Source organism: Bison bison, unplaced genomic scaffold, assembly GCF_000754665.1.
Source record: "Bison bison bison isolate TAMUID 2011002044 unplaced genomic scaffold, Bison_UMD1.0 scf7180017864144, whole genome shotgun sequence".
NCBI classification, from domain to species: domain Eukaryota; kingdom Metazoa; phylum Chordata; class Mammalia; order Artiodactyla; family Bovidae; genus Bison; species Bison bison.
In genome coordinates, this window is record NW_011494716.1 from 1,272,165 (window position 1) to 1,280,039 (window position 7,875).

A 7,875-nucleotide genomic window follows, 5' to 3' on the forward strand; every position below is an offset into this window, starting at 1 on the left:
GCCCCGGCACCTGCCACAGAAACCCAATGACGTACACAGCCCGAAACACGCCCTCCCTGGCAGCCCGGACGGTTTTGCTGACGCACTGTCCCAGGCCCACTGGGCTTCTGGAGTTGATCGCTTACGGCGCTTACATGTGTCTCACTCTGGACGACTGCTCATTCATTCACTGAACATTTAAAACCTATGGCAAGGAAAAGTCATTTCTAACTCCTGTCTTTAACCACTACGTTGACATAACAAGACTCCAAATGAGTGGAGGTAGCAGTCAGGAGCTGTACTTGAAACAAGTTCCTGCCACCGACTAGTGCAATGTCCTATGAGCAAGTCACTCCACTCCTCTGGCTTGAAACCTTCTCCAGACAACCAGAGGGGCCACGTCAGCAGTGTCCACAGCATGGCCCACGGATGACTTGGGGATCCCCATGCTGTCTATGGGGACCGCACCAGCCTGTGCGGCTACCTGAATGGAAATGAATTAATATTAAATAAAGTAAAAAACCCACTTCCTCAGGCACATCTGTCACATTTCAAGTGCTGAGGAGCCACACACGGCTGGTTCCACCTCAGAGGCAGAGGTGGTTACAGAGTGGGCAGACACATGGCATTTCCATCATTGCATAAAGTTCTAGCACTGTCTGAGGGCTTTTCCAGGGTGTGTGAAATCCAATTCCATGATGCACAATGATTTTCACGTTAACACTCGGTCATCGCTTGCTTTCTGCACTGTGTTGACATGCACACAGATGGGGCGAGAGCAACACGGAGTACCGTGGACAGCAGCACGGCAACGGGACCAGGCCGCAGCGCCTGACGTGACTCAGTGGCCACGCGCTCTTCAGGGCTGTCTTGCATACACAGGTAAAATGCCATCTGCACTTAACAAATGTCCTTGATGAAGGAGCAAAAATCCTTACTTTTATTAAATCTCAGCCCTCGGCTACAGCTCTTTTATTCTGCACGACAAACAGGGAAGCTGTCAGAAAGCATTTCTGCTGCAGGCAGTCGCTGTCTTCAGAGAAAGCACTCGTCTGAGTGCTGAGCTAAGAGCTGAAGTAACTGCAATTTCTCATGGAACACAGAAAACTAGAGAGAATGGCTGACAGACAAGCTATGGTTACTCAGATCCGGGTACACGACATTTTCTCAAAAATGAACCAAGTACACCAGTTACTTCCAGGACAACTGACGCAATTTGCTAGCAATGATACAATCTGGACTTTCATCAAAAATTAGAATTTTTGAAAAACTTGTATCTGCTACACAAGCTTGACAGCTTGTCAAAGTTTACAAGACTTTTTAAAGCGAGTCACAGTGATATTAATAAATGTGATTTTTAAAAATATTACATAATAAAGTATGCCAACATTTGGAAGATGAGCAAAATTCCCAAATGACCAAAGGATCGTGCTTTAAAAAAAAAAAGTCATACAATGGCAAAAGAGCCAGTCTGAGTACAAGACAGAAAAATTGTAGAGCACGAGAAATTCAGGGCTACAGATTCAGACGTCACACTGCAAACAGCCTTTAAGAAACTTCTATTTGTTGAATTTTTGTGTAGTGTCAAGAAAGAATTATCTACAAGTACCTGAAAAGGCTATTAAATATTAAAATACTCTTGTCTATCAGCTACTTATCTGAGTGGAGCTGGATTTTCTCTGTGTCCGTCAAACAAACAACAGAATACAACAGCGAAGGGACAGGTAGATAGGAGAGGCCAGCCGTGTTCACTTAATTCTCCGAGAAACAAAGTTGTGAAAAACAATGTCACCATTCCAATTATTTTTGTTGTGGAAGTTATTTTTCACAGAAGTGTGTTACTTATGGGTGCCATGAAACACATTCAGTTTTAAATAAATATTTAAAAAGACACCTAGCAGAGTAGAAGTCATAGATGATCCATACAAACAATAACTTCTCTGGGATGGTCAATTTTTAAGAGTGTAAAGAGGTCTGAGACCACAAGCCCGAGGCTTGCTGTCCTCTGTGATCCCCAGGGTCCCAGGGCAGCAGGACTGTACAGCATGAGCCTCTCTGAGTTTTTCTGCCATCATTCCTAAACGCATCACCTGCAACCCCTGAACCACTGAGCCTCGTCTCATGTTTCTGTCACCTGACAGTTTTCTGACACTGTTTCCTCCTCCCTACTTTGGACACGTCTTAGATGGATTCTATCTGCCCTCCACCATGAGCCTGGCTCAGCCTGCTTACTCAGAACTCCAGCATCTTCCCTTCTCTGCTGCCCTCCTCCCACTGCACTGGTCCCTGGTTCTATGCTCCCAGCCCCCAACTCTGGACTCAGTTCCATCTGCACCAGCAGAAACCTACAAACTTAATAGCCCACAGGTTGCCATGGTGGTAACTCCCCAACATCAAGCTCCTGGTCACCTTATCAATGGAGACCATCCGTGGGTGTCCACAGCATGCTAAGTAAAGCCAGCACCACCTTGGAGAGGCTGGGTGTGGGCTGCTCCTCAGAGCCCTAGCACAGACCCTGTGGGCCGGTGCCCTGGAGTCCAGCTGTCACCATTTCTAAAACTGGGGGAATGGCCAGTAAGAAGGGCAACAGGAAGGGATGGAATTCTTTTTTTGCTTTAGCTTTACAACCACATAATGCACTCGTAACAAGATGGAAAAGCAGCGCCACGTAAATTCCTGAGAACACGACCTACTTTTCTTGCGAGGCTGCGAAGGGGACGTGGACTGAGAGGCTGTCCCATTGGTGCTGCCCTCTTCTTCCTCTTTAGCTTCGACCTTCACTTCAGTTTTCTTTTCATCCACTTCCATTGGTTCTGACTTCTGCTCTGTCGGGTCTGTTTCTTCTTTAACTTGAGAAGATCCTTGTAAGTCCTCCTCCATCATCTTGAGAAAAACAGAGTCACGGACACAGATACATGACTATGAGAGATCTTTGTTATTACCCAGCCTTATCAGAAGGCCCTTAAAGTCTCTACAGGCTTGTTAAAGCCTCCCCTAGTCAGAGCTGCATCGATCACTCTCTCTCTCCCAAAAGGAAAGGTCGAATGCCTGGGAGGCGCTTTAATACAGTGCCAGTGTATTATAGTCTTAAAAACAAACATTGCATATACCATTACCTCTTCAGTAGTTTTACATATATTTCTAGTTTGGAACAAGAATTTCCTTGAAAACTGTGGGAAGGATGGAAAGTCCAACTGCTCAGAGGCCTGGCAGAGGAAGCCCACGAGAACAGCAGAAAGCGTGGAGGGAGGCAGTGGGGAGCTGTGACCCGCCTGAGCGCCATGCCGGTGCTCCCACCCAGACTGCTCTGCTGCCACACGGTGCTGGCAAAGCTCCTCATTTTCCAAGAAAAGTCAGAAGTCTAGAGTATTATTTGTAATTTCCCATTTTAAAAATACTGTGTGGGCCAAACAAAATACATTTATAGACTGGGTTCAGCCCACGGTCTGCCAGTTTTCAACTTCTGCCACAGGTTAATTAGTAAAAGAACACACCGCCTGAGCAGCCTGCCTCTGGAGAATTATAAATGAATGAGGAACAGCAGTGAAAAAGTTGTTGGATGATTTAAACATTTAAAATATAAGCCAGTGCTCTTTACTTCTGGCAAAATAAAAATAAACCCATACCTAATATCTAAAAATAAACAACCCATCTGTTTCTAATCTCTTCTGCACTTGAACCATAACTGAGTGGGGTAGTGAAACGCGACGCAGGGACACGCACGGCGGACCCTGGCGCCTCCCCCGGGCGCCCCATGGCACCTCTGTGTGCAGCACATCCACCCATGTCCAGGAAAGGCACCTACCGTAGCCCCAGGCTCTCCCTTGGGCTCCCCAGCATCGGGCTCTGTGTCCTCAGTCTTGATCTCGGCCTTCATCTCCAGCAATGGCACCTCGGGGCCTGGCTGCTGGGAGTTGGTTTCGGCGCTGGCCACTGAGGATGGAGTGGGGACCCTGTTATCAATGCTGGCTGCTGTCTGGGAAAGCTGTGGGGAAACCAAAATCACTTATCTTTGTAAACAACACAGATGATCTTAAACCCTGCTGCTCACCCAACACAGATCCATGTTAATCTTTCTCAATACTAACCTAACAGGCACCCCTATTTGAGAGAACTGAAGAATATAAGAGTTAAAGGAAGAGTTCCAGAGAAGTCAACATCAGGCAGAAACACAACTGACTTCTTGTCAACAATGCAGAGATACAAGAGCAGAAGCTTTCTACACTGTGATAGAAAATTATCTTCTGGGAATTTTCTACATAAGTCAGAGAACCTATTTTAAATTCAATTCTTTCCAACAACGATCCTAATGGTTTTGGTAAAAGGATGAATAATAAATATGTGTATATACACTGTCAGAAGGGGAATAAAGTACCTATATGGACTTCCCTGGTGGCTCAAGACAGTTAAAGCGTCTATCTACAATGCGGGAGTGAAGCGAAGTGAAAGTTGCTCACTCGTGTCTGACTCTTTGCGACCCCATGAATTATACAGTCCATGGAATTCTCCAGGCCAGAATACTGGAGTGGGTAACCTTTCTGTCTCCAGGGGATCTTCCCAACCCAGGGATTGAACCCAGTTCTCCCACATTGCAGGTGGATTCTTTACCAGCTGAGCCACAAGGGAAGCTCCGGGTTCAATCCCTGGGTTGGGAAGATCTCCTGGAGAAGGAAATAGCAACCCACTCCAGTGTTCTTGCCTAGAAAACCCCATGGACGGAGGCGCCTCATAGGCTATAGTCCATGTGGTCGCAAAGAGTCGGACACAACTGAGCGACTTCACTTCACGGAACAAGAGTGTATAACTAGCCTGTTAACTGCAGGAACAGTGGTGGAGGAGTAAACAAGCATTAAGAGATGAAATCTCAAAAAAAGCTCTCAAGTTTTCAAAGATTTACCTGATAAGAGTTTTAAGTAAACAAATAAAAACATAACATTACAAAGGGATCTTACTCAGAGATAACATAAAATAAGAAACAATAAGAACACTCCCTATGGAAAAATAAAAAGTGTCATCTTGGGACTCATCTTGGGATTAAATTTGACATTTTATAAATAAACATCCTCAGCCCCCACAAATAAAGTTAACGCATTTCAGGGGGAAGGAAGTTTTTAAATTAGGCTGGTAAGAAAACAGATACCATGGCTCGGTAAGAAACAGTAGCCTCGGGCCCCTGGGGTGGGTGGGGATGGCCCCATGTGGGGGAGCCCGGCCGGGTGCCACCGGCAGAGCGCGGGACCGGGACACAGGATATGCTGTGACCCTGCCACTGCCACCTCCCCGGAGGAGTGGGGAGATCTGAGCCACAGAAGTGCTAACCTGGCTGTGCCATTTTGTCATGAAAAAGAAAAAGCTTCCAACTGGAAAACAAGGCTGACGAGCAAGGTCAAAGTATGTACAATTAAAAAACTGACTTGCTTATCAAACCCTCAAGACAACTAAATCTCAGAGATGACCACCTGTGACAGGTGACGCTCCTATGGATAGTTGAAATATTCTACAGGGGACCCATGTACGAGCTCTTTCAGTTGCTGATTTCTATAAGCTGGTTTAACTGGGAAGATAATCACAAGTCATGTCCTGCCAAACCTGGCCTCCAGAGCCCATTCTGGAATGAACACACAACCCGTTACAGCTCCGTCAGGCTGCAGACACACTCGCTGTGCAGCTGCACCAAGACCTGTGGTGCTTCACGACCAACTGCTCAGGGGCAAGTTCTCATCTGCAACTCTGTGGGCAGACGGCCACAGGCCGAGGGGCTCACCGGGGTGCCGGGGGGCTGCGTGTGCACAGGTGTTGGCTGCTGCTGCGATGACTGTGGGGTGGCCACGGATGGAGGCTGCACTGGGGTCTGAGGCTGCGGGGTCACCTGGGCCTGGGCGGCTGCCTGGACCGTAGGAGTACTCTGCGTCTGGCTGGCGCTGGGCACGGAGCCAGGAGTCGGGGTGGGAGTCTGCCCGGAAGACGATGCGGGAGTTGAAGGCTGGGTAGGCGCAGCTGGCTGGGGGGGCGTCACCCCGGGAGCTGCTGGGTGCTGCAGAGACGGCATGCCGGCGGCCGTGGAGGCGGGAGGCGGGGTCTGATGCAGCGGCGGCTGTGTCACTGGTGGGCAAGGCAGCTGGCTGGCCTGGGGCCCAAGCATGTTCAGGGGGTTGGGAAGAGCGGCCCCTGGCACTTGCCCCTGACAGGCAGAAGGAAAAGAGCGAGTTAAAACTGGTCTCCCCTCCATCTGACAATGTGGCAGCAGACATAAACAATTAAATATATGAGAACCTGACACGGTTTCTGGATGAGGTCTGCTGACTATACGGGAACGTTCCACTTGTAACGTGTCACTGACCTGCATGCTTATAGTAACCTGCTTTTGTAGTAATCAAGCTTGGATTTATGTAAGTGTAGAAATCTCTGGCTTAAACACACACACATACACTTCAGATACTAGCTCATGTTCCATAATATCCACCAACAGCTAAGGCCACTGGAAAAGGTATTTGTCTTTTTTAAAAAAATGAGTTACTCAAACACTGAATTGTTTCAGTATGGTAGTTCTCAGCTAGGGATATGCTTCAAAATTACCTGTGGGCCAACTAAAAAGCTATTCTGAATCTAGAGCAAGAATCTGCCAAGCACACAGGGCCCAAGGCCAAACCCAGCTAGCTGCTGGTCTCTGTCAATAAAGCTTTATTGGCCAGCAGCCTCTCCATTCACTCACGTGTGAATGCACATGTCTATGACTGCCTCTGTGTCACAACAGTGGAGCAGAACAGTTCCCTCACGGTCCACCAAGCTGAAAATATCTACAGGACAAACTTGTCGACCCCTTTGCTAGAGAAATAAAATTTATGCAAATAAAGAATTAATTAATAGGCATCAGGCTTCCTGGTGGCCCAGCGGTTAAGAATCCAACTGCCAGTGCAGAAGGCACAGGTTCTATCCCTGGTCGGGGAAGATTCCACATGTCGTGGGGCAACTAGGCCTGCGTGCCACAACTACTGGAGCCCTCATGCCTAGAGGCCATGCTCCGCCAGAGAAGCCACCCCAGGGAGAAGCCTGGGCAGCGCGCTGACAGTAACTTCCGCTCACTGCAACTAGAGAAAGCCTGCACGCAGCAAGGAAGACTCAGCACAGCCAAACGTAAATCATAACAAATAAAACGTTTAAAAAACAATTACTTAATAAGTGTTTACTTAGTGAATCTAGTGTAGTCACTGCCTATTATTCAATGTTATTCATGTTAAGTTAAATAATGAATTTGATCTCTCAGGGGAACAGTTGGTCTGTTTTAAATACGTGTACATTTGTACACAGCAGCAATCTGATGTACTCTAACAATTAATAGAAGTCGGGGAAAGGCGGTGAAATGAGTGGAAAATAGTCCCCGCCAGCATTATATTGAATGAATAAAACCACATTCAACAAGAAGGGAACTACTCAAATGGCCCAGTTAGCTGGACTTCACCTCGGCAGTTTAAACCAACAAGTGCCAAATCATTAAGCGTAAACTCAAGGGATCTTTCCTCACTCCCTCTTCAAAAACCAGTGTCTCTCAGGATCACATGTGAAGCTTAGAATTTAAAATATACAAACAAAAATTAAGAAAATGACAACTAAAACGATGGACAGTACCTGTGGAACGCCAGCCTGCGCCGCCGGCTGCCCCATGCCCACACTGCTCACACTCAGCGCCCCGCTGGACGACGGGAACTGGCTCTGCGGGAGGAACTGGCTCTGCGCAGGCGCCTGGGCCATCATGCTGTTGGCGTGCGCGCCCATCATGTTCGGAGGCTGAGGCATTCGGGACGGAGAAATGGCCATCTACAAGACAACATGTGCCACTGTGTTCAGAGGGCTGCAGGGCCCGTGTCTCCAAGGTGAACCGAAAGAGAGAGGAATCCT

At 47.8% G+C, this 7,875-nt stretch overlaps 1 protein-coding gene across 1 annotated transcript in view; it reads right to left on the reverse strand.

Annotated features, from left to right (window-relative positions):
* The window catches only part of LOC104988985 (CREB-binding protein), a 117,559-nt gene that overhangs the window by 23,870 nt on the left and 85,814 nt on the right, over nt 1–7,875 (reverse strand). The window contains exons 13-16 of the mRNA XM_010840489.1: nt 7,606–7,794; nt 5,744–6,160; nt 3,785–3,964; nt 2,673–2,862 (exon numbers count right to left, since the gene is read on the reverse strand). Coding sequence (XP_010838791.1) covers nt 2,673–2,862; nt 3,785–3,964; nt 5,744–6,160; nt 7,606–7,794 — 976 coding nt within the window. The remainder of the gene's footprint in view (nt 1–2,672; nt 2,863–3,784; nt 3,965–5,743; nt 6,161–7,605; nt 7,795–7,875) is intronic.